At 44.7% G+C, this 24,669-nt stretch overlaps 1 protein-coding gene across 2 annotated transcripts in view; it reads right to left on the reverse strand.

The window, feature by feature from the left end:
- GNA12 (G protein subunit alpha 12) overlaps positions 1-24,669 on the reverse strand; it is a 124,677-nt gene that overhangs the window by 74,352 nt on the left and 25,656 nt on the right. For both annotated transcript variants that reach the window (XM_024241225.3, XM_054545583.2), the window contains exon 2: positions 978-1,193. In XM_024241225.3, coding sequence (XP_024096993.2) covers positions 978-1,193 — 216 coding nt within the window. The remainder of the gene's footprint in view (positions 1-977; positions 1,194-24,669) is intronic.

The following is a 24,669-nucleotide window of genomic DNA, read 5'->3' on the forward strand; positions in this document are numbered from 1 at the left end:
GAAAGAAGGAATGGATCCTAGTATCTTTCCACAATGGAGCATCAGACAGCAGTGAAAAGGAAAGACCCGCAGCTATGTGCCTCGCCTGACGAAATTCCAACATGTGGAGTGAAAAAGGCAAGTCGTAGAAGTATATATACTATACTACACACTAAGAAATGACTTATATGAAGGTTAAGAATCAGTAAAACTCAAGACTGTCATGTTTACAAATAATAAATGGGTATTATGGCAAAATCATAATAAGAAGGGCAAAGGATTCATGACTTCAACTTGACTCTGGGTGCTCAGGGGGCAAAGGGCTGTGAGAGTCAGAGGCATTTCTGGATACCCTGGGTGTGCATTAATATCAGCTGTGTATATTTATGCTGGTTATCAGAAAAACTGTACATTTTACTTTATATACAGTTAATGTTGAAAGGTAGAAAAAAAAAGGCAAACATGCAAAACCTCCCAAATTTTCTGCTTACAGATTCAGACCCTAAATGAGTCTAAATAACTGGGCTTTGTGAAGTTTTTAGACCTTAAAACGAAAGGAACAAATCTGAAGGGAACAACTGGGAGGAGTTGGATTTGCTTCCGAGGCGCTGATCCGAGGGCGTTCGTGATTTGCCCATATCCACAGGTCCAAAGCTGGGAAGCTGTTGTCGGGGGGTGTTATTTCCTACTATGAACAAGATCTCTAAAAAAAACTAAATTCCTTGGGTTGTGCCAATCCTGACGATTCTAAGAACCCTCCGTATTCCCAGAAGAAAGCTATTGATCTTGCCTGAGTGGCTCTTGCTCCTTCCCCTCTTGAGCCTTTTATATAGCATCTGCCTCCGTCCTGTGTTTTGGTTGTTGATCATTACAACTTATGGTGATTTAGAGCTTGCTTGGACTGTTACAGAGTTTTTAAGGAAATTCGACTAACGGTCCAAAATAGTCGTGTAAAAAACACACTATGAGGTGCCCAGAAAGAAGGCTTACTCACTCACCAGCTGAAACTCGCTCCTCCGGCTGAAAGCCTCCCTGATGCCAGAATCCCTCCAGAGTGCGCTCAGGGCCGGGACGTACAGCTGGAAGGTGGCCGGCTCCACAGGCAGCCCCGCCTTGTTCTCAAAGGCCATCAGGAACATCCCATGCTTCTCATTTTCAGAATACTGCCAAGGAATGCCAAGCTTATCTCGTGCATCAACAAGAACCCTTGAGCCCTAGAAAATAAAAGAAATAAGAGAGGATTTAATTGCGTTCCAAAGACTAAACCACACTAGAAAACCTCAAAGTGGGCATCAATTGTCATAACGCAGAAAACTCACAAGCTCTCAAATATGCAGCCAGAGTCTGTCTCTTGGTTTGTTTGTTGTGACGTGAAATGTCTTAACTCCTAGGAACATAAGCTCACCGAGACAGATGCACATGGCCAAGGGTAGTGGCTCACATTGTGAGCCTCCCCTTTGGGAGGCCAAAGAGGGAGGACTACTTGAACACAGGAGTTTGAGACCAGCTTGGGCAACAGAGTAAGACCCTACTTCTACAAAAATTAAATTAAATTAAAAACAGCTGGGCTTGGTGGTTGCACACCTGTAGTCTCAGCTGAGCGGGGAGGATTGCTTGAGCCCAGGAGGTCAAGGCTACAGTTATCTATGATTGCGGCACTATATTCTAGCCTGGGCAACGGAGCAAGACCCTGTTTCAAAAAAAAAAAAAAGAAAGAAAAGAAAAGAAAAGAAAAAAAAGAAAACAGATGTACATAAGCACCACAGAAAGAAGTTTGCCTTCTGCTATCATTCATTTGCAAAGCTACTGGAAAAGAGACAACTGAGCAGGGAGGAGGTGGCAACAAATTCAGAAAATGTCAGTGGAAAATGAAGTGTGTCAGTAAAAAACCAACTTTTTTTTTTTGACGGAGTTTCACTCTTTTTGCCCAGGCCTGGAGTGCAATGGAGTGATCTCGGCTCACTGCAACCTCCACCTCCCAGGTTCAAGCAATTCTCCTGCCTCAGCCTCCTATGTAGCTAGGATTACAGGTACCTGCCACCACCCCTGGCTAATTTTTTATTTTTAGCTGAGATTACAGACCACCATGCATGGCTAATTTTTGTATTTTTAGTAGAGACGGGGTTCCACCATGTTGTCCAGGCCGGTCTCAAACTCCTGACCTCAGCTGATCCGCCCGCCTCAGCCTCCCCGCCAAGAAAACAATGTTTTAACAACAACTATAGGAGCCCCCACCCCTTATCCACGGCATAAGTTCCAAGACCCTCAGTGGATGTCTGAATGGTACCAAGCCCTACCTGCATTGTTTTTAAAGTTTAATTTAATTTATGAATTAGGCACAGTAAGAGATTAACAATAATAGCTAATAATAAAATTCAACAATTATAACAATATACTGTCATGATAGTTAAGTAAATGTGGTCTCTCCTGTCTCTCAAATGTGGTACCACTGCCCGCGCCTATTTTCTGTTGGCGGCTGGCTGTGGATAACGGGGGATGACTGTACTGCCAAGAGTACTACCAACGCTACTTTTGTCATCATCACTGAAATCTGGCAGCTCCTCTATTCCAGAAGATACAACTGCTTCTTCCAGCTTAAAACGGGTGGGAAAACGTACAAATCCAGGCAGTCAGCAGTCATGAGACAGGAAAAGACTAAAATACGACAAGCCAAGTAGCCCGCCTACCAAAACGGGAGCCAGGGGATCATGTTCTAGATTTAACGTCACCATTGTTTGTGATGAGAAACTACTTTTCACTCTTTTGCTTATTTCCTCATTGTTAAAAATAAAGTTAATATTTTTCTGCCCCTTCTTACCTCATCAACAGGACCAAAGGGATAAAGAAATAACCTAAACTAAAATAGTATTAGGGAATGCAGCCAGCCTTTGGAAAATATTCTCTCAGCAAAAACAGCACCCCCTGAGCAGTTAGGAGGTCTATTCCACCATTCTTAGACTAATGTTTCGAAATCAGCAAGGCAGTGTCTATGAGAACTTCTGTATTCTTCCGAGGGGCACACTGCATACTCTCTGGTATGGTCTACACTGGGGGTGTGCAGAGTGGTCAAGGGCCCTGAAAAGGCGATCAAGTGCACATCTGTCCATCTGGAAAAGCCTTCTCATCTCAGAGCAATCTGGGGGACTCAGGCCAGCTGAGAGCAGCATCCCATCCTCCAGGACAGAGAAAACCAGGGTCACCTGCTCACTAGGCACTTATCTATGTTCCTTTTTTGGAGACAGGGTCTTGCTCTGTCACCCAGGCTAGAGTGCAGTGGCATGAACATGGCTCACTGCAATCTCAACCTTCTGGGCTCAAGCGATCCTTGCCCGCAGCCTCTCAAGGAGCTGGGACCACAGGCATGCCTCATTATGCCCGGCTAATTTTAAGATTTTTGTAGAGTCAGGGTCTCACTATATTGCCCAGGCTAGTCTCAAACTCCTGGGCTCAATTGATCCTCTGGCCTTAGCCTTGCAAAGCACTAGGAATTACAGGTGTGAGCCACTGCACCCGGACTTTTTTTTTTTCCCTTTTTAAATAACAGTTTTACTGTGCTATAATCCATGTACCATAGAACTCATCAATTTAAAGTGTACAACTCAATGATTTTTAGTTGGCACTTATCCTAAAAATCTTCATTTCTGACACCCAGGGCAGAGTAGACGAATCCATTCTGCCTCCTTCATCTCTCTCCTGCAGCTTCAATTTGGTGCCTGTAACTTCCACTTCCGCCTCGAACCACTGAGTCACATGTAATGATGACCAAAGAGTAGCTGAACGTCTCCTCCAGACCCAGCTGACCAGGACGGTCTGGTTAGAGATGTTCCCTAAATTTCCCCCTCAGGACCTTGTCTGTCTGCCATTGGAGACCATGCCTAGTTCTACCAATCCACAAACATTTGTTCAATGTGTTTGTGTGTGGGGGAAACAAACTTTAAGAAGCAGTATCTGACCCCCAGAAACTCAACATCTGGCTAGAAAGACAAATATACGGATAAAAAAAATACCACTCACTCATGATTTTAAAAAACCTTAGCAAACTAGGAATAGAGAAATTCTTCAACTTGATAAAGAACACTGACAAAAAAAATACAGCTAACCTGATAATTAATATGAAAGACTGAGTGCTTTCCCTCCAACACTAGGAAAAGACAAAGATGCCTACTTCTGCTACTGCTAGTCAACATGGTTCTAGAAGTTCTAGCCAGTGCGATAAGGTAGGAAAATGAAATAAAAGATCACATAGCTCAGGAAAAGCAGGGGGAAAAAAAAGATTAGACAGAAAAAAAAGAAAACACACAACTAAACCTATTTGCAGATAAAAAGATGATCTATGTAGAAAATCCCAAAGTAATCTACCAAAAAACTCCTAGAATAAACAAATGAATCCAGAACAGTTGCAGGATATAATGTCAACACACAAAACTCTATATACTAGCAATGAACATGTGGAAAGTGAAATGAAAAAATGTAATACTACTAACAATCACTAAAAAAATGAAATAGGTATAAATCTAACAAAATATGTGTAGCACTTACATGCTGAAAACTGCAAAATGTTGATGAAAGAAATTTTCAAAATCTAAAAGCTATACCACAGTCATGAATTAGAAGATTCAACACGGTATCAACATCCTTAAATTAATAAACAGGTTTAGCACAATTTCCATAAAATCCCAGCAGGATCTTTTGTTGCTATAAATATGATTATTTGAAAATTTATATGAAAAAGCATTAAATTAGCTAAAGCAACTTCGAAAAAGAAAAGTGGGAACAATCAGTCTATCTGATTTTAAGACTTATTATATAGTTATGATAATCAAGACTGTGTGGTATTGGTGAGGCGACAGACTCACAGATCAATGGAACATAACAGAGAACCTAGGGATAGCCCCTGATACAGCTAGGTGATTTTTGTAAAGGTGCAAAAGCAATTAAAAAGAGGAAGCCTGGTCTTTTCAACAAATGCTGTTGGAGGAATTGGACTTCCATAGGCAACAAAAATCAGGGGGAGGGGGTGGGGGAAGAACCTTGACCTAAACCTCACGGCTTATACAAAATCAAATCAAAATGTAAAACTCTATATAACATAGGAGAATATCTTCAGGATGTAGGGTGTGGTGAAAGTTCTTAGATGTGACTCCAAATACATGATTCATATGAGAAAAATTATCAATAAATTGAACTTTATGAAAACTAAAATATTTTGCTCTGCCAAAGACCCTCTTAAGAGGCTGAAAAGAAGCTATGAACTGGGAGAAAATATTTGCCAACCACACATCTGCCATATCTGACAAAGGACTCATTTAGAATATACAAGGACATTCAAAACTCAACAGTTAGGCCGGGCACAGTAGCTCACGCCTGTAATCCCAACACTTTGTGAGGCTGAGGGGAGAGGATCACTTGGGGCCAGAAGTTCGAGACCAGCCTGGGCAACATAGTGAAACCTCGTCTCTACAAAAATATCAAACAAATTAGGCAGGCACGGTGGCGCATGCTGAGAGTTCCAGCTACTCAGAAGGCTGAGGCATGAAGATTGCTTGAGCCCAAGAGTTTGAGGTTACAGTGAGCTATGACAGTGCCACTGCACTCCAGCCTGGGTGACAGAGCAAGATCCTGAGATACATACATACACACTCAACAGTTTAAAAAACAAACAATCCAGTTAGAAAATGGGCAAAATTCAGCAGGTCACAGAATGAAATGAATGAAGAGGAAAAAAATTTTTTTTTTAAAGAAAATGGGCAAAAGACGTGATAAGATATTTCACTGGAGAACATATACAGGCAGCAAATACACAAGTGAAAAAGATGTTCAAGATCACCAGACGTCAGGAAAAAGCAGATCGAGACCTCAGTAAGATACTGCTATACACCTGTTAAAGCAGCTAAAAAACCAACCAACCAACCAAGAAAACCAGCAACAACACCAAGTGGAGGTGAGGATGTGGTGACACCGGACCTCTCATACACTGCTAGTGGGAATGTCAAATGGTACAAACTAGAAAACAGTTGGGTGGATTTATAACTACTAAGAATGCAACTCCCATACAGCCTAGCAGCTGTACTTGGGTATTTATCTCAGAAATATGAAAGCTGAGTCCACACAAAACCCTGTAATGTTCACAGCAGCTCTGTCATCATAGCCCCAAGCTGGAAACAAGCTGTGGTGCACCATACCATGGACCATTACCCAGCAATAAACGGGAATTCACTGCAGAAATGCGACAACTTGGATGAAGCTCTAGGACGTTACGTTAAACGAAAAGTCAGTCTCAAAAGATCACGCACTATGCGATTCTGTTTAATAACATTCTTGAAGTGACAAGATTACAGAGATGGACAAGAGATTCATGGTTGCCAGGGGTCAGTAATGGGAAAGACAGGGGGAGAAGTGACTAGAAAGGGGCAGCACAAGGAGATCTTTGTGGTCTGGACTGTGGTGGTGGCTACAGAAACCTACACAGGTGAGGAAAGGGTGCAGAACCACACACACTGTCCCAAAGCCCGTCTCCTGACTTCAACAGCATACTGAAATTATGTGTGTCATAACTACTGGGAAAACTGCATGCCTCTCTGTACTATCTTTGCAATCTCCTGTGAACCTATACTTACTTCAAAATAAAAAGTTTTTAAAAAGTAAACTAGCAACCACAGCAATATAAGCTCCAACTATGTAATGTGGAGAGGGAAGGTTAGCAGAGGCCAAAGGAAAAGAGATAGCAGGAAAAGGTAAGGCTCGCTAAAATCCTAACTGGAGATGGGTCTCAAACGGAGCTTTCAGAAGTGTGGGTTCATCTGAACGAGTGGCAGTGGTGGACTGGAATCCACCTAGAGGGAAAATGTGACTTGAATAAACTCTCCACTTTCCTTGCTCCCGGCTATCCCACTGTGATTCCTCCTCTGGGTCCTCATCTTCCCACTTCCTTTAACTACACCACACCAAACTCTTGCCTTTCCAAAAGGACAAAACCAAAAAGGTTCAAGAACCCAAGAAAACAAAGGCAATTCCTCTTTTCCCCACTATGCACAACAAAAACTATCTCGGCACGGAGAAGGTAGCACACAGATTTCTCTGGCGAGATCTCGGGCAAAGGATCTCAGTGCCTTTGTACAAATCAGAAAAATGCTCTCCATCATCCAGGCAGATGCAGCCCAGCCTGGCTATGGTGGCTTGGATGGGGTTTCAGCCTCCCTGCCCGCTCAATCAAGTCACCAACCCTCCCGCTATCTGGGAAGGCCCTGCTCATCCAACTCAAATACAGAAATTGGGTCTGACCCACCAGGTATCGATTCAGGTGCTATTTTTACAAATGAAAAGTTTAGCTTCACAAGGAGTACAACCTCACTCAGAAGTTAAATCAATAACCCCTAGGAAGTTTCATTTTTATGTCAAAGACAAAGTCAGGGGGCCAGGTCGGACTTGGAAGGCCAAAGGTCACTTATGAAGACTGCAGCACTGCACAAACCAGGCCTTCCCCAACTATCGGGGTGAACATAGGTTTGGCTTAAAAACACACATACGCAAAACTGGCTCATGCAACAGCATTCTATTCCCACCGCACAATCCGCCCAAGCAGGCTGGAGCTGGTCCAAATGAACTGCACCCAACCACAAGAAAAGACTCCTCCTTTCCCTTTTTCAAAACACAAGAAAGGTGGCTAAACTACTGATGAGCTTTGAATTACAGTAGTTAACTCCAGTCCATTTTCCATACCTTTTTCCCTTCCTTTGAAGGAAAAAAGGCATTAAAAAAAAAGATGTCTCTCTTTTGTCCTTTTACATTTATTCTAGTCAAAAACTGCTCTCTGCCAACTTTGTTCTGAAAATCCACATCTGAGTTCCAGCGAAGTTTTCTACTTGGGGACATCTGGCTAAATTCTGAGTCCCCTTTTCTTCCTTTTTAGAGAGAGATGTAAGCTCTCTCTGGAGTTTAAAGCCTGTAGCAATAATCTATTTACCGTACTTTTGCAGAACTGATAGTTACACTTTCACCATCATTATACAGAATTGCTAAAGTCTTAAAAGTAAACTACTAGTATAGGAGGCATATTATAATAAACCTCTTACTCCTATCCTTTTCCAATGAAAGACCAATTTTCTAAAACACAAAAGCCAAGAAAATCCTAAAACTCACATACACTTAAAAAAAATAAGAAAGACAACTCATTCAAGTCTCTTTAATGACTAAGAGAAAAATTCTTTTTTCAGTAATGGTGTTACTGAAGTATTAATTGTTTGAATAACCATACATTTTATTTGGTTACCCAAATATAAACAGTTAAAGTCTCAAGCAGTTTGATGACTTCATCTCAATACAATGTCACACTTCAAACTGTTCAGAGAGCATATTTTTAAGACAACTTATAAATCCAGCAACTTAAACTTCTAGTCAAAGTATAGATTCCCTCTCTGCTGGGGATGTAGATTTTTTTGGGGGGGGGGGGTGGGGTTCAATTTTGCTGGATGAAGACCAAAAATTGCAAATCCTGTTATCTCATTTCAAAATAGATTATGTTAGTTTAGCCCCTAATCAAACCAAATCTTTTAAAATTAGTCATTCCTTAGTAAAATCTTCCCACAATAAATACCAAAGGTACGATAGACATAAAATGCTATAAGATAATATGAGCCTTTTTCTACAAGATGAAATAGTTCCATTGAGACAAACTGAAGATTTTGGATGTTCACTCGGGCAACAGCATGTGGACTTGGAAAGCTCTGTTTTTTAAAAACCCACTCGGCTGAGTTGTTTGCCTTTGGCCACCATCCAAATAAAAGAAACGCTGCCAGAAGTGTAAACAGGATGCATTTCTTTACATTGATGAATCCAGCCAGCAAAGACAGCGCCTCTTAGTTCCTCTCAAAAACTGAAGTGCAAGATACCTTTTAGTGTAAAGGTCAGCGAGAAACTGATGAAGGGAAGCAGTAAGCCGTCAAACCAGCCATCAGAGCCTCTGCCATTTCACAGCGCAGCCCTGGCCCCACCCTAACTCCGCAGATTTGCCTTCTGGAACAAATGCACTGTTGTACGGGATCAGGCCTATTATTTCTCTAAGAAAGCCCCCTCTTGGCTCTGCCAGTGACTATACCGAGGGCTCACCTCACGCAATGAAAAGTGGTGGGTAACGAATGGGGAAAAACCCAAAAGGCAGTAAATGTGGCTCCTGCTCTGGGAGAACTTTCCAAACAAGCGTAGCAGCAAGACAGAGCACGAGCAGATAAGCGACAGCCTCAGATGCAGAGGACAGAGGCCAGCCCCATAACCGGAAGGACAGGACCGTCGGAGGACAGCCAGAATCGCCACTGCTGGTGAGGCCTCGCTCACAGACAGGCTGTGGAGAGCTAGGAAGTCTGTGTAAGAAACGGGACGATCAAAGGCTTTGGAAAAGGAGAATGGAAGGTCTGAGGCTGCCTGCAGGTCCCGTGGCGGGTGGGATGGGAGGCAGGGAAGCAGCAGCTAAAGCAGGAGAGTGATCAGGAGCCCCCAAGTGCTCTCAACAAAAGATGGAGAGATCCAAAACCAGGAATTCACCAAACCCGCAGAGCAGGAGAGCAGTGAGGGCCCTGTTGTGTAAGCACAATACCCACCAGTTCTCCCAAGTCAGGTCCACAGGAGGGGATGGCTTGGAAGGGGTGACATTTAGGTAGGATTTCAACAAATTTAGTTCAGCTGGACAGTGGGAAATCCAAGCTAAACTTCTCAAGAGGACATGGAACTGCAGAGAAAACTCTGGGTTTAGGAAGGGCATAGGAGACGCAAACTATCATCATTAGCTTTTTTCAGCTGCTTTGAAAAGGTTTTCCTGAAAGTCCAAAAAAACAAAACAAAACAAACAAAAAAAAACAACTCCAAACCAATCCAGATTTCCCCAGATCCCTGAACTGGAAAGTGAAAATCCAGGCTCCGTTTCAAAACTCAAAAGCCAGCAGGCTGGAAACTTCTGGAATCATCTCCCCCACCCCTGCCCGCCAGCCATGGCCATGGGCAGACCAACTTCTTCCTCTCCTGTTCTTCCAGGGGTCAGGATAAGTCTCGGAATCTCCCTTCACTAAAAATTTCACTGCATGACAAACACTAGTACAAGGGAGAATGAAATCATCCTGTTAAGTACAGAAAATATCAGCAAAACTTGAGAACACACACACACTAAATATCATTCTAAGGGGGAAAAGCTTGCACACGCTATCAACAGGTAACAGCTTCATGTGCTAATTCAGTGTTTTCGAAATTCAAGTCAGGATCTGCATTGTGAAATAATTTAGTAGGCATTTTAAAAAGGAAAACAGTATACTGGTAACTAACTAAATAGACTGCAAATAATAAAGGTAAGTGTTTCACAGAATTTGTTTTAGGAGAGACAGCTATATATAGACGGGTGTGTGGGTATGCGTAAACCCATAAACCCATAAACACACACGCATGTACATACACTGGGTTCCTCTGGACTATGGTCTGAGTGCCACTGGGCCAGACTCTTGTAGATGAGCCTGCTACAAGGCTGGCTTTCCTCGGTCCCACCACTTCAAAGCCAATAGGACTGGGCTGAGTGTCAAAAGTCCAAACAGTAACAAGTTGGGTTTTGTGAAAAACTGATAAGAGTGCAAAGAAACTGTGTGAGGAGGTGTGAGAAAATGGTGAAATCTTTGTCCTCTGGGGGCAGTGTCACTAGGTTGGTTTTCATTAGACATATTCTTGGCCCATTAGTTGGGGCCATCTTGGATTGCATGGTGAGGTCTGGGAATCACAGAGCTACCACTCAACATTTTCTACCACTAAAGACGTTGAAGAGAGCTGGGCGTGATGGCTTACGCCTGTAATCCTAGCACTTTGGGAGGCCAAGGCGGGAGGATCCTTTGAGCCCAGGAGTTGGAGACCAGCCTGGACAACTTACTGAGACCCTGTCTCTATTAAAATAAATAAATAAAAAAAAAAGACATTGAAGAGGATACGCATCTAATGTTCATTTTAGAAAGGCTGCTTTTGATTATCAAACATGATGTGTGCAGTGTGTGGCGGTGGTGGCACCCCCAGGCAGTGTTCTTTAGAACCCTCCTCCTGGTGCAAGCTGATCAAGCTGGGGCCTCAGCGCACTGTGGTAAATAAAGGCCCAGAGCCTTTCCACGAAGCCTTTAAATACTGACCAAGGTGCCAAATAAATAAGCAGATGCAGACATGCATAAAATTCATGCCAGTCTATCAACCAAAAGGCTGCTTCAGAGAGGCCATAACAATCTGCATCGTTCATGGGACTAAGCGCCTGCCATGTGAACGACACTGCGTTAAGTACTCACTGTCCATTAGCTCATTTAGTCTTTATAACTACTCCGCGAGGAATAGCATTATGCCCATTTTACAAATGAGAAAGCGGAAGCTCAAAATCACACAGCTATCACGCCTGACCGATTTAGTTTAAGCTAGAGGTTTTCTTTTTTTTTTGTAGAGACAGGGTCACACTGTGTCCCCAGGCTGGAGTGCAGTGGCGCAATCAAAGCTTACTGCAGCCTTGACCACGTGGGCTCAAGCTAGGGATTTTTCAGCTCTGTTCTACACTGCTGTGAGAGTATCTGGAGAGATAAGGGAGCAGAGAAACAGGCAGGAGGCAGAAGATGTCTGGGCTGCCGCCTGCTCTCACGCAGCTTACAGCAGGCACGGAGACTAGAGCCAGAGCTGAGCTGACCTCTGAGGACCTAACACTTCTGATATTCTCTAGAACATTTTTTAAAATAGTAATTAAAACCTGGAAGTATGGGATCTGCTGTTAAGCCTGGCTACATTAGAAGACATTTTGTGAATTCAGACACTACTTGAGTCTAATCTCTCCAGACACTGAAAACACTCACTCATCTACACTATCTTGGCAGCCCAGCAAGAGACCACCTAATGGTGGCTCTGTCCCAGCCACGAGGGCCACCGAGCAGTGGACATGCGGCCTGGCTGAACTGAGAGGTATTATAAATACATACTGGATCACAAAGAGTACAAAAAGAACATGTAAACTTCTTTTGTTTATACTGATTACATGTTGCAATTGTAATATTTTGGATATACTGGATTCAATAAAATCTATTATTAAAATCATTTTTCTTTCGTTCTTTCTCCTTAATGTGGCTACTAGAAAATCTGAAGTACACATGTGCCTTACATTTGTGGCTCACATTATATTTGCTATGGGACAGCATTGCTGTAGGATAACATATCTAAAAGAATTTGTCTCGGTCGGGTGCGGTGGCTCACGCCTGTAATCCCAGCACTTTGGGAAGCCAAGGCGGGCAGATCACCTGAGGTCAGGAGTTCGAGACCAGCCTGGCCAACATGGTGAAACCCTATCTCTACTACAAACACAAAAATTAGTTGGGTGTGGGCACATGGTGGCAGGTGCCTGTAATCCCAGCTACTCGGGAGGCAGAGGTTGCAGTGAGCTGAGATTGCACCACTGCAGCACTCCAGCCTGGGGGATAGAGCGAGACTCTGTCTCAAAAAAAAAAAAAAAAAAAGAAAAAGAAAAAAGAAAAAAGAACTTGTCTCTTTCTGATTATAACAGTGTACTTTTAGTGCAAAAAATAGAGGAAATATAGAAATACATAAAGAAGAAAATTAAATCCTTAAAAATATCACTACCTAGAAATAACTTATTAACATCTAGGAATGTTATCTTATTCTTTACAGAACATTTTGTAACACTTTAAAATTTTTCTAGCAATGTATCGTAAACACTTTCCTATGTCATTCAAGATTTCAAGATCTGTAACGGCTGCAGAGTAGTCCGACATGTGGGACATGCTAAGATTGAGGTAACCCCTATGGCTGGACGTCGGAATTCTTTCCAGTGTATGGAAAGAATAAACAACGATGCAAGGAACTCCTTGATATATCCCTATTTTCACATATATGGCTATTTTCTTGTGACAAATTCCTAGATGTTGAATTATAAAACTGCTGGGTTAAAAAAGTATACACACATTTTTGAGGTTTTGATAAATATTACTAAGCTGTTTTCCAGAAAGGCTGTGCCAATTTACACATTTATGTTTAATAACTTTTAATTTTCCTTTATTTTCCCCCAAATTGTTTTTTAGTTGACTATTTGCTTCACGAACACTGTCCTCCAATAATATCTAAGCAGTCATATCCTCAAACCACAGCTCAAAGAGAAATCAGGATAACCAGCAACTGAAAATGAGACAAATTTAGTGTATATATACTGACAACTGAAAATTAGAAAAGATGGAATAGACATTTGGCTTCTATACTTCAAATAAGCTTTTATACTGATTTTTATACTTTATTTTCCTCTAACTCCCATTATAATACAATAATAGATAAAATAATAAAGTACCAATTAGTAATAAAAATGCTTAAATTTCACAAGCATGTTTGAATTTCTAGTCTCTTGTTTCCAGTAAGAAAACTAGGCTCAGTCAACACTTCCAATAAAACATTTCATGAAGGTACAAAGAACAATTTAAAACATTTAGCCTGAGTTCTTAGAAGTTTCAAAATCAAGAGAGCCTTGAATTTGATGGGAGATTTACTGTTAATTACTGTCTCCATAAACAGAAATCTCTTTGAATTAATGAGCATTAAAATAAGGTATAACAGAGAAAAAAAAAAAACAAAAAAAAACTAGCCAGGATAACACAGCACCTTGCTCACTGTTTTCATCCCTTGCCTCTAAAACTATCTGGAGGAAAGTTCAAACTTGCAATAAGACCAAATGGAAAAAAGCTGGAAGAAGTTAATTTAAGTAGTAAATTACTACTGCAGAAAATAAACTCAATGGTAACATAAACAGCACCAAAAATGCACTTGGACATGGCAATAAATTAAATATCAGCATCAGGCAGCCTCACTAAACAAAACGCCGCAGCGTTTCAAATTAAGGGGCCAGTCTTAGGCACACACACAACCGAAGAGCAGCCACTGAGCTCATGAAAAACTTGTTCGCGCAGAAACCGCTCTGTGCCCTGTGGAGGAGCTACGATGAATTATTAGGTGAAAGTACCACAGGCTCTATGATCATTTTGGGCGCTTCCTCCACTTAGGACTCAGGCTGCTGCTTAATGAACTCCTGCTCTGCAGGCATCCATCTTCTCTTCTATGGACTGGATGGGTAACCGTTTAGACAACTAAAAGGAAAATCTTAATTTATGCTTCATTTGCAATTACAGAGTTGGCCTCTGCAATTTTCAATATCTATTTCGGGAATCTGTGAACGTCTCCTTCTCATGCATACCCAACTCCCTCCTGTAAACAGTGACCATCACGAGCAGTGCTACCTGACACCCAGCTAGAGCAGTGCCTTCAGTGCTTACGGCCTGCACTTGGGTTAAGCCAGAGCTGGCCTACCCAGGCCCTGCTACCATGCTGCCTGAAGAGCTGCTTCTGCACCTTCTGCAGATCAGCAAGGGTGTGGGCCGAGTTGACGATGGCCTTGGAGGCTGTCTGTCCCTGCGGGCTGGCCACTGGCTGTAGTAGGAGAGTGCCCAGGTGCTGTGGGTTACCCTGGACCATCCTGTGGGCCTGAATTTGGATGGGATGGAGAGGGACCTGGGCTGCACAGGAGGACCTCACTCCCCACAGAGCAGCAGCGGCCTGCAGCTAGGGGAGATGCATCATCCCGAGGTCTGGCCCAGCCCGTCAGCCAATGCTGTGGTTCTACCTTCCAGAGACAGCTAGAATTTCCCTACTTCCTGCTGCTCCCATGGCTCTCACTTGGGTCCGGCCACCACCATCTCTCACCTGGATTATGGCAAGTCTTCTAATTGGTTCCTTTGTGTCCACACTTGTCCCCTTCAGTTTACTGTCAAAACCAGCGGTCAAGTCAGCCTGCTAAGCCTAGGTCAGCTCTTATCACCCGCTTTGTTCAAAACCCTACAAGGCTCCCACCTCATTCATGGCAAAAACTCAGGTCCTCAAAGAGGCACATCCTCGCTTCTGCCTCAGGCCTTTGCACTTCTGGTTCCTGACAACTGAAAGCCTTTACCCCGGATAGCCGCACGGCTCACTTCCTCAATGCTCAGTGAGGACTGAGGCAGGGGCGTTTCTCAGGGTGGCCTGCCCTTGGCCATCTTATCCAAAACTGCACCCCAGGCCCATCTTTCCCATGCTCCATCCTCGCTTTATTTCCTTGACCACTTCCGGCTGCCTACCCACCTTCAGAGTCCACTCAGCATCTCCTGTACGATTCTCTCCCCACCGAGCACAAGCCCCACAAGAACAGGGCTCTGCTCTGTTCACACCCATGTCCCCAGGACCGGCACAGAGCAGAGGATCTAACTGTTGGCAGGATGAACTAAGGGACCCCAGGCTCCTCATCCGCAAAGGGCAGCAGTCCTACCTCATATCTGCAATGAGGAACACTGACGTAACAGGTGTTTTATATTAGATATTAATTAGATCTGTCTTGTACCAAAGTTGATAAATAATACACAAACCAAACATCATTAGCGTTTCAATGTATTTTTCATTGGAAATTCCACCCTATGATGACTCATTATTGACGTTAATACATAAATATTGGCCCATACTTTATTTGAAAAAAAAATTAGTTGTACAATGGATCTGAAAATTCCTCTTACAACTGCCTCCTTTTCGTATGTCAAAGACAAAATTAAAAAGCCGGCTACTCTGGGTACACCGCCTTTGGGGTAGCCCTGCTCCCCAAGGAACAGTACAATAAAAATGAAAAAGCCTATTGACAGGAAAAGATCAACCAAAAAGATAACAGCTTAATTTACTGTGGTGGGTAAATTAAAACTGCAAGTGACTGATAGCGTTTAATAGAAGAAGCAATTTTCACACATCTGTAAATATGTAAATATTTATGTAAATGTAAATATTACTTAGTAATAAATTCATAGTAAAATTATGTAAGTATTGTTAGTAATAAATATTACTTTGTAATAAATTCTATGTAAACAGTACTTAGTAATAAATTCATAGTAAAAATTTCTATGATTAATACAATACAGATACTCCTTTAAAAGCATTCTGAATTCAGAACAGTCTTCTAGTATCATTACAATCACCTTCTTAGAGGGAAATGGTTTGACATTAGAAAGGGGTCAACCCCAGCAGGGGAGAGGATTGCTTATGAAGTACGCAGCTGAATACTTCAGGTTCGCTGCATGTGTTAGTCTGGGCTGCTACAACAAAACCTCACAGGCGGGTGGCTTGAACAGTAGAGATTTCTTTCTCACAGTTCTGGAGGCTGGGACTCTAAGACGGAGACTGGTGTCTGGTGAGGGCCCACTTTCTGGCTCCTTGATGGTGATTTCTCACTGTGTCCTCAGATGGTGGAAGGGGTATACAAGCTCATTAAGGTCCCTTTTATAAGGCCACTAATCACATTCATGAGGGCTCTGTCCTTGTGACCTCATCACTCCCCAAAGGCCTCACCCCCTAACACCAGCACCTTAACGGTTAGGATTTCAACACAGGAATTTTGAGACGGACACATTCAGACCATAGCACTGCAAATGAGTAAAACAATAAGAGTATTAGTAACACTGCTAACAAAAACCATGCTACAGCCTTTAGAAGGAACTTACTCCTTGGGTTTTGTTAATAATATTTTTTTTAAAGTTGGATTCCAAATGATGGACCCCATGGTCACTGGCAAGATAATGAGAAAAGTCCAGGCACAGTGGCTCACATCTGTAATCCCAGCACTTTGGGAGGCTGAGGAGGGCAGATCACCTGAGGTCGAGACCAGCCTGGCCAACATGTTAAAGTCCTATCTCTGCTAAAAACACAAAAATTAGGCGGGTATGAGCATGGTGGCAGGTGCCTGTGATCTCAGCTACTTGGGAGGCTGAGGCAAGAGAATCACTTGAACCAAGGAGGCAAAGGTTGCCGTGAGCCATGATTACGCCATTGCATTCCTGCCTGGGTGACAAGAGTGAAACTCTGTCTTAAAAAAAAAAAAAGAAAGAAAGAAAGAAAGAAAAAAACAAAAAGATAATGAGATAAGATGTGGATGGAGGCCCTGGAGTGCTCTCATTCAACAGGAACACCCAGGCCTGCAGCTCAGCCTTTGGAGATGGCAAGTCCCAAGAATCAGAAGAAACAGATGCTTCCTGAGTCGTCAAGTGGGGGGATTTCATCTCCCAGCAGCAAAAAGGAGATCAGAATTGGAAAGAAAATACAGACTATAAGGAACCCTGGCCCAGAGCCCCCGGGCTGCGCACAGGTGGGCTCCAGGCGAACCATGTGAGGTTCAGGGAAGACGGCTCAGCCTAACCTGGGTGGGGCTGACTTCTCTGCACAACATCTACACCTGGACCTCTGTGCACAGAGCTCCCCGCTCCACCGATGCCCAGAGCACAGCGACTGCACTGCAAGCGGGGTGACCTGGCTGATGTCACCGCGGCTCACACCGCGGCTCACACGGAAGACAAAGGAGCAACAAAGCTGCCAGAACTCTAGTTTCTCAGCCTTGGCAGAGAAAGCCCAGGACAACCAGAGTGCTCACATGTTCCAGAGGTACAGGAGAATAAGTGTGCTGCTTCTTCTTACTCAGATAACTTTATGTCATGACCAATGAAGTAACTTTTATCAAATTTTTGTCAACAATATAGATTTCTTAAAAAATCATTTGAGAAGGGATCTCAAAGTGAAATCCATTTACCTGAAAGCACACGGCACAGATTTCATAAGGTTGTAAAGAAGGACTGCAAAACCAGAAGGGCTTCCCTGACAGGCTCTGGTTAAACCCTAGCCGCCAATGCTGCCCAAGGGCTGCTGCCCAGTTTCACCCACAGCTGTGCTGGTCTCTGATGTCGCCACGTCTTCCCTGTGGCACGGACGCTGCTGAAACTGGTGCTCCCTTCAGAGGGGTTCTGCTGACCGCTGAAAAGACAGTCCGGCAGGCCGCGCAGGACACCAGTGTCTACTTCTCAAAAAGCCCCTCCCTTAAGAGCCAAGTGAAAAGTCCCATGTCCCGTCCATCTTATAAAACGAAAGGAAATCTGTTTTTTTCACGCACAGAGCAGCGCTTATTTGTTTCCCTAGAGAGGCAGCACCACAGCTTTCCCAGGGGCAGTGGCAAGGGGCTGTAAGTACTCAAGAGAACCCGCGTTTCAGGCGACTCCTCTCCAAAAACCTGAAAAAACTCTCAAGAGAACTTGCGTTTCAGGCAACTCCTTACCAAAAACCTTTTAAACTGGGCAAGTAAGTCCCTGTGTTACTAATTCCATGAAAAAAACTAATCTGTTTCAAGAAAGTCAGAATTCCTCCCTTAAGGACTCATATTTGCTTTTCTTCAGAATTCTGGTAAATAACTCAGTGTTTTTCTTGGCTTGCCTTTTCTTCTAAAGCTGCTAAGACACGGGCAGAGTCCTTGTGCCTTGGTGCTTTGCTAAAATCAGAGGCTTTGTAGGCTGGGTGCGGTGGCTCACGCCTGTAATCCCGACACCTTGGGAGGCCGAGGCAGGCGGACCACTTGAGGTCAGGAGTTTGAGACCAGCCTGACCAACATGATGAAACCCCGTCTCTACTAAAAATACAAAATTAGCTGGGTGTGGTGGCATGCGCCTGTAATCCCAGCTACTCAGGAGGCTGAGGTGGGAGAATCACTTAAACCCAGGAGGCAGAGGTTGCAGTGAGACAAGATTGTGCCACTGCATTCCAGCCTGGGCAACAAGAGTGAAACTCCATCTCAAAAATCATCACATCACATCACATCACATCACATCAGGGGCTTTGTGCTCCTGTTAGTCACAGCCACTTTCTGTGATGGTGCTTCACCAGGGCCACATGAAGGCATAGACATTACATTCATCAAACTCAGCATCTGTCTAGATGCCTAGGAAACCCCACCTCCAATGAGAAAGCTGGTAAACAAAGCACAGTTATTTGGCCCCTTTTTTCTTAGGTTTAAGGATAAAGGATAAACACATATATAAAATCAAAAGAAACCAGTGACCTTTACTTTTCAAACTTTACAAAAAAATGTTATGTTTAGAGACAGAGTCTCGCTCTGTCGCCCAGGCTGCAGTGCTGTGGTGCGATCATGGCTCACTGCAGCCTCAAACTCCCAGGCTCAGTCTCCTGAGTAGCTGGGAGCTACCGGCATTCACCACCATACCCAGCTAATTTTATTTGTAGACACACGGTCTTGCTATGCTGCCCAGGCTGGTCTTGAAATCCTGGCCTCAAGCGATCCTCCTGCCTGGCCTCCCAAAGTATCCAGCAACCTTTAAAAGGTAATTGCTTCCCCTTCTACAACAAGAGGTTACAGTTTATATTTTCAAGCTCTAAGATGAAACAAAGTTTCAAACTATAAATATTTATGAGCTTTGAGGAAACCGGCTTTCTCCACAGTCATGTTTTCATTTAAATTATTTTAAAAAATAGATGAATCCATGCCCATAGTACCAATTTCACTGGGTATTAAGGGGCATCCAGGAGAGAGTCTCCTCCTACCTCTCCTTCCCCAGAGGGAACAGAAGTTCCCAGTCAGTGTAGCTTGCGTACGGGGACATCACTGAGTGATGCCAGCACAGCGCTCCTTGCAGGAAGCCACCACAATATCTGCTATACCTCCAGAGGGAGAGGCTGGGGACAAAGTGACAGTCATTCCGGGAGAGCTCTCAGGTGGGAAAAAACAAACAAACAAACATGCTGGATGGTGAGCAGACCAATCTGTGAAGGAAATGAAGATGGAAATGGAGGCAGTTGCCCCATGTGAGCTGTCAGAGTGCAGCTGGAGGAGCAGGAAACAGCGTATTCATTAGGAGATCTGGGAATCTGGGGCCACGCCTAAGTCTGCCCATCTGCAAAGACCCCTTGTCCAGAAGGTGTGGACCACAGAGATTGTGATGTTAATTTCACTTAACTGGGCCACAGGGTGCCTGATGCAACACTGTTCCTGGGCGTGTCTGTGAGGGTGCCCGAGATGACATTAGGATTAGGACAGTGGGTTCAGGAAGGTGGACTGCCCTCCCCAAGTGGCTGGGCACCTTCCAATCCCTCAAGACCCTGAATAGAACAGACGGCAGAGGGAGGAGTTCACCCCTCATTTCCTGCCTCGCCACCAGAGCTCGGACATCTCATCCTCTCTTGCCCCGGGACTGGATGTCCACCATCAGCTGCCCTGGTTCTCAGGCCTTTGGACCTGAGCTGAGTTTGAATCACACCTCGGGCTTCCCTGGGTCTCTGGCTTGCCACACAGAACGTGGGACTTCTCAGCCCCCAGAATCATGTGAGTGAAATTCCCCATCATAAATCTCCTTTTATACATCTATGTATCCTGTTGGCTGTGCTTCTTTGGAGAATCCTGACTGAGATCAGGGAGATCTGTGGCCGAGGAGTTGAACTGAGTAAGACTCACCCTGGACCCAGGGTGTGCAATGAGTAGGTGCTCAAAACAGCAGCACTTTCGGTTTCCATCTGGTATGCTTCCTGAACCCTGCAAGTCAACATTTAAGAATTCCTATAATCTGAATTAAAGACAATTAAAGACATCAGAATAAAGCCCTGCTCAAGCTTCTCCAAGCTCACAAATAAAATCAAAGACACAAACCAAGACTTTGAGGAAATTTCTTTTGCACCCATCAAGTCTTTACTCGGAAGGCCTTCTCAGTGCGCCCTTACTGGACCATCCTATTTAAAGCTGCAACCCCCACCAAAAAATTCCTTATTTCCTTTTCCTGCCTTTTTTTTTTTTTTCGTGGCACAGACTCTCAGAGCTGGAAGGAGCTCTAAAAGGCTGGGCCAGTCACCGTCCAGATGTGAACTCCTTGCATATAACGGCCTTCCGCAGAAGTTTATCAGCCTGTCCAACACACATCCTAGAAAGGGTTCCCTGACCTGCCCCGCACTGCTCCCAAGCACCCTTCCTGTGCTCCCGACAGCACCGGGTGTGCACTGCTCCTCTCCACAGCACTCACACGACTGCCAGGCATCCTTGCTAGGCACAGCCTGGGACACATTCTCCGTTTCATTTCTAATGCCTACAATACAGTAGGCGCTCTGCACTTGGCATGGCTGACAAGGACGTCACTGTATCCAGGTCTAATCTCGCCCCTTCCACCCAATCCAGTCCTGTCAAAGCCACCAAGCGCCCGCCACTGTGGCAGGCTCTGAGGACACAACAGGGAACCAGACAGACACGGCCTTGCCCGCATGAGGCTTCCAAGCTCACTGGCGAAGGAGCAATACAAAAACCAAGTGGACAGGAACATCGGCGAGGTGCCTGCGGTCCGGCACTGTGAGTGTGCTCTCAAGGAGGAAGCCAGTCAGCAGACCTACAGTCAAGGAGGCTGCTTAAGTGAGGGCTGTTGGGGAAGGCGGCTCAGGAGGAGGCATTTACACTGACCTTAAGTAGGGGCCGGCTGCGCAGCAGGGGCAGGAGGAGCTTTCCTGGTGGAAGGAATCTCACGCGCGAAGGCCCTGAGCTTCGCATTTTTGAAACACTAAAGAAAACATGAGGGAGGCTGGAGCGTGTAGGAGAGATGACTCAGTGCAGGTTGGAGTGCAGGGCGATATTGGGGGCCCAGGCTCCACACTGCAGGCAGCCATATGCCTCTGCCAACCGCCCCAGGGCCAAGCACTGGACAACCAGGGACCACCCTGATAGCACAGAGGCTGGGGAAATTAAACCAGCCAATCCTAAACCGTGGATGCCACCTTGCCCGTTTCTTTTCAGAAACCACAATCGAGGCTCTTGCCCACAGGTCCCCCTCCCTCTGCCTCCTGACCCAGCCTGGTGCTCCCCCGAGCCTGGTGCTCCCCGTGTGGCCCCGTGTACTGTGCTTCCTGTTTCTACAAATCTGTGAGCACAAGCTCCTTCCTCACAAAAGTCCCGTCTGTGTCTTAGTACACCTGATGACGTCCAATCCCAGAGACATTTCCCATCACTCCTCTGCTCCTCTCCATCTACACAAACACTGAATTTTTCATTCATCTGAAAATAAGGGAGATAGTTTTTAGTTTATTTAATAGCCTTGCTGAGACTTTCCATGAGAAGCAACAGTTGACAGCCCCTGGCAAAACTGGGCCTGCGTGGAACTGACCCAGCAGCTCTGCGTCTAAGTACACATCCCGGAGAGACCCTGGCCACCGCGCATGGAGGTGTGGACACGGAGACACAGTGCAGCACTGTTGGTCGCAGGGAAAACGGTAAACAACCTGAATACGCATTCGCAGGGAACGGATCTGCAATTACGGTAAGTAATGTGATGGTGGAAAGAAGTAAACTAGATCTTCATGCACCCACATGGACAGCACGCACATGTGCTGCTCAGCAAATCCTTTTTTTTTTTTTTGAGATAGTCTTGATCTCGCCGCCCAGGCTGGAGTGCAATGGCGCGGTCTCGGTCTTGGCTAACTGCAACCGCCACCTCCTTAGTTCAAGGGGTTCTCCTGCCTCAGCCTCCCGAGTAGCTGGGATTACAGATGCCTGCCACTATGTCCAGCTAATTTTTGTATTTTTTAGTAGAGACGGGTTTCACCATGCTGACCAGGCTGGTCTCGAACTCCTGACCTCAGGTGATCCACCTGTCTCGGCCTCCCAAAGTGCTGGGATTACAGGCATGAGCCACTGCTCCCAGCCTAGCAAATCCATTTTTTAAATGATATATTCAAAATAATGCCATTTCTATAAATTCTTAAAAACAAGTAAAATACATATTGATTATGGACTCAAAACATGTACAGAACACGAATTGAATAAATATCCAGCTCATGCCAGGGTTTCCTCGGTGGGAAGGACAGTAGCAGCAGTGACAGCGAGAATGATATTGAAGCTAACATTCACTGAACACCTACTCTGTCCAGGCACAAGTCTAGCACACATTAACTCATTCAATTCTTAAGAGCGGACAGGAGACAGCCACGATTACTGTCCCCATTTCACAGACGAGAAAACTCAGGCTAGAGAAATGATCAAGAATGTGCAATGCACTCCGGTGACTTCTTATTGTCTCCTCTGCTCCCACCGAGTCAGTCTGGGTCTCTGCCGCTCTTCACTGATGCCCCTGCTCTCATTCTTGCCCACTTCCACCTCCTACTCCTGGAGGTCTACACTCCCCACTTAGCATACAATGACCCTTTTAAAAACACAGTTGGGTCAGTTCAACTCTCTACTTAAACTTTCCAATGGCTTCCCATCATACTCCACTTTATTTTTATTTATTTATTTTTGAGACAGAGTCTCGCTCTATTGCCCAGGCTGGAGCGCAATGGCGCGACCTCGGCTCACTGCAACCTCCACCTCCAGGGTTCAAGCGATTCTCCCGCCTCAGCCTCCTGATAGCTGAAATTACAGGCATGTGCCACCATGCCCAGCTCATTTTTTGTATTTTTAGTTGAGACGGGGTTTCACCACATTGGCCAGGCTGGTCTCAAACTCCTGACTTCAGGTGACCCCCTCCACCCCCCCCGCCCCACCTCGGCCTCCCAAAGTGCTGGGATTACAGGCATGAGCCAGCACACCTGGCCCATACTCCACTTTAAATGAGAATCCTTACACAGCCTGCAAGACTGTATATCCTCCCTTACCCCGGCCACTCCATGTCCACCTGCTCTCTCGTCCTCACTCACTCTTTTCTGCCCACACCAGCCTCTCAGCTCTGTCTGTGGAGACGTTATATATTTCTTCACTTACTCATTATTTGTCCCTAACCTGCCCATTACACAGACAATATGAACTGTGTCTGACTTTTGGCCACTGCTGTCATTCCCAATGCTGGAAACAGCGCCTGGCACTCAGATGTTTGTGGAACAAATGAATGAATGCAGCTGATCCAAGGTCACTCAGGATTCTGGTCCAAGCAGTTTGGTTCCAGTATTAGGACTGGGGAGGAGAATGGAATATAGAAGAAATATCTAAAGTAAGTTATGACAAATGTTGTCACCTATTAATTGTGAATAAGGAATTCTTTGTTAATTATCGTCTCCTCCTTCCGTTCCTCCTTCCCTCCCTTTAGTTTTTTTTTAAGTCTCCATAAGTACACTACACATGAATTATTAGTTCCAAATGTACTAGAACACCTGCTTTCATAGTTAGGAAACTAAACAAAAACAGAAGAAAAACTACTAGAACACTGTAAGATTGCTCTTAATGTTTCAAGTGGGACACTGTAGTTCACTATAACATATTAAAATTAATTCAATGAACACGGAATGGCTCTACACAGCTAACAGGCATGTCAGCGTTTTGTAGGTTCTGGGGGGAGTCATCATTAAGAACATCAGTTATTTACATAATAGTGTATTTCTGCCTTTAAAAATTGGCCATCTGACATAGAACAAAGTTTGTTTACCACATCAGTACTGACCTCTGGGGCTGGGGAATTCTGTTTTGGAGCGCCTCACACACTGCAGGACGGTCAGCAGCATCTCCACCCATCAGATGCCGGCAGCACCCATCAGTGTCACAACCAAACACGCCTGCAGACGCTGCCAAATGTCCCCCTGGGGAGCATAGTCTCCCCAACTGAGAACCACTGATTAGAGGCTAGACAAACTACAGCTTGTAATAAAGAAAATACAACTTATAATAAAGAACAAGAGGCCTGGTGTGGTGGCTCATGTCTGTAATCCCAGCACTTTGGGAGGCCAAGGCACGCCGATTGCCTGAGGTCAGGAGTTCGAGACCAGCCTGGGCAACACGGTGAAACCCCGCCTCTAATAAAAAACACAAAAAATATTTGGGCATGGTGGCGTAGCCCTGTAGTCCCA

This window comes from Pongo abelii, chromosome 6 (genome assembly GCF_028885655.2).
Source record: "Pongo abelii isolate AG06213 chromosome 6, NHGRI_mPonAbe1-v2.0_pri, whole genome shotgun sequence".
Taxonomy (NCBI): Eukaryota; Metazoa; Chordata; class Mammalia; order Primates; family Hominidae; genus Pongo; species Pongo abelii.